The 1,297-nt window shown below is 55.9% G+C and overlaps 1 protein-coding gene across 1 annotated transcript; it reads left to right on the plus strand.

The window, feature by feature from the left end:
- Positions 1-449: 449 nt before the first annotated feature.
- On the plus strand, positions 450-902 carry LOC106792846 (the record flags this gene model as incomplete). Its single annotated transcript, XM_014759377.1, has 1 exon — positions 450-902. A coding segment is annotated over exon 1 (453 nt), but the record flags the coding sequence as incomplete, so codon positions are not given.
- Between the last annotated feature and the right edge of the window lie 395 nt (positions 903-1,297).

Here is a 1,297-nt window from a genome sequence, read left to right on the forward strand (position 1 = left end):
CGATCAAGGAGCTTGGTCTCGAAGTAGCGCCACATAGGACGGAAGCAATGACCTTCCCTGCCTCTGCCTTTCGCAGACGCAGGAATGTTCCGGCCCCTGCTATTACGGTTAGGGGGTCTCGGGTTTTCATAGGTCTCAGAGTTTAGTACCTAGGCGTAGTGTAAGACTCGGATCTCACGTTTAGGTTTCACTTCGCGGCCTTGATTCCTAAGGCGGAGGGGATCCTCCGGTCTTTTGAAAGGCTCCTTTCGAACCTTCACGGACAAGGGGAGAAGAAGAGGCGCCTCTACGGCAGCGTGATCTAATCGGTGCTTCTTTATGGGGCGCTGGCGTGGTGACGCGCTGCGGCAGAGGACATGCGTGTCAAGCGGACCATTCGATCGTTCCAGAGGAGGGTGGCGATCAGGGTGTGTTGCGCCTATAAAACGGTGTCGTGCTATGCGGTAATGATGGTTGCGGAGATCATTCCCCTTGATCATCTTGTGCCCCGCCTGACGGCAGTGTATGCGATTCCTGGTGATGCGGAGGGACCTGTCCCTCCGAGCATTAAGGTGGCGCTTGGTTCTGAGGCTAGGAGGATAGCGATTGCTGCATGGAAGGAAGAGGAGATTAGCCTAATAGGGGCACCGAGGGAAACAGGCGCGTGGGTAAGGGCGGCTATTGCTGGCAGGTTGGATGAGTTGGTAAAGAGGCCGTACTCTATAGGCACGACCTTTCACACCACTCAGCTGATAACTGGACATCGCTGCTTCCCTTCGTACCTTTTTAGAATAGGGAAAGCGGCATCTGCGCAGTGCTTTTACTGCGGAACAAATGTAGATGATGCAGATCACATTCTGGTTGACTGCCCTGCGTGGGTGAATGTGCGGGACGGTCTTGTCAGGGAATTGGATGTGGTGCGGGTCTCCCTCTCCGGCATACACAGGACAGCCCGGGATATGCCGGGGTGGTAGACTGCATTCCAGTCCTTCGCGGGATGCGTGATGTGCGAAAAAAAGAATGCAGAGAGAGAGAGAGAATTGATGAATGGGGGAAGGTTGCGGGCTGGGCCGCTAAGGAGTCTCGCTCCTARGCGGCCCCCTCGGGCGAGGCTTCGCGTAACTCGGGCGGCGAATGGCTGATGGCTGTGCGTCGCTTCCTTCTTATGGAGTGCCGTCATGGTATGAGAATGGAGTGGGCCTGACCAGAACACCGTTCAATGTAAGGTCAGGCCAGGAGTGCGTAAGTAGCCTTCGTCTCCAGTGGGGTTCATGCTCAACTGTTGAGTGCGCCTAGGTGTGTAAGATAGCGCCTCCGG

The sequence above is a fragment of the Polistes canadensis genome, unplaced genomic scaffold (genome assembly GCF_001313835.1).
Source record: "Polistes canadensis isolate GaletaPanama2010 unplaced genomic scaffold, ASM131383v1 scaffold_856, whole genome shotgun sequence".
NCBI lineage: Eukaryota > Metazoa > Arthropoda > Insecta > Hymenoptera > Vespidae > Polistes > Polistes canadensis.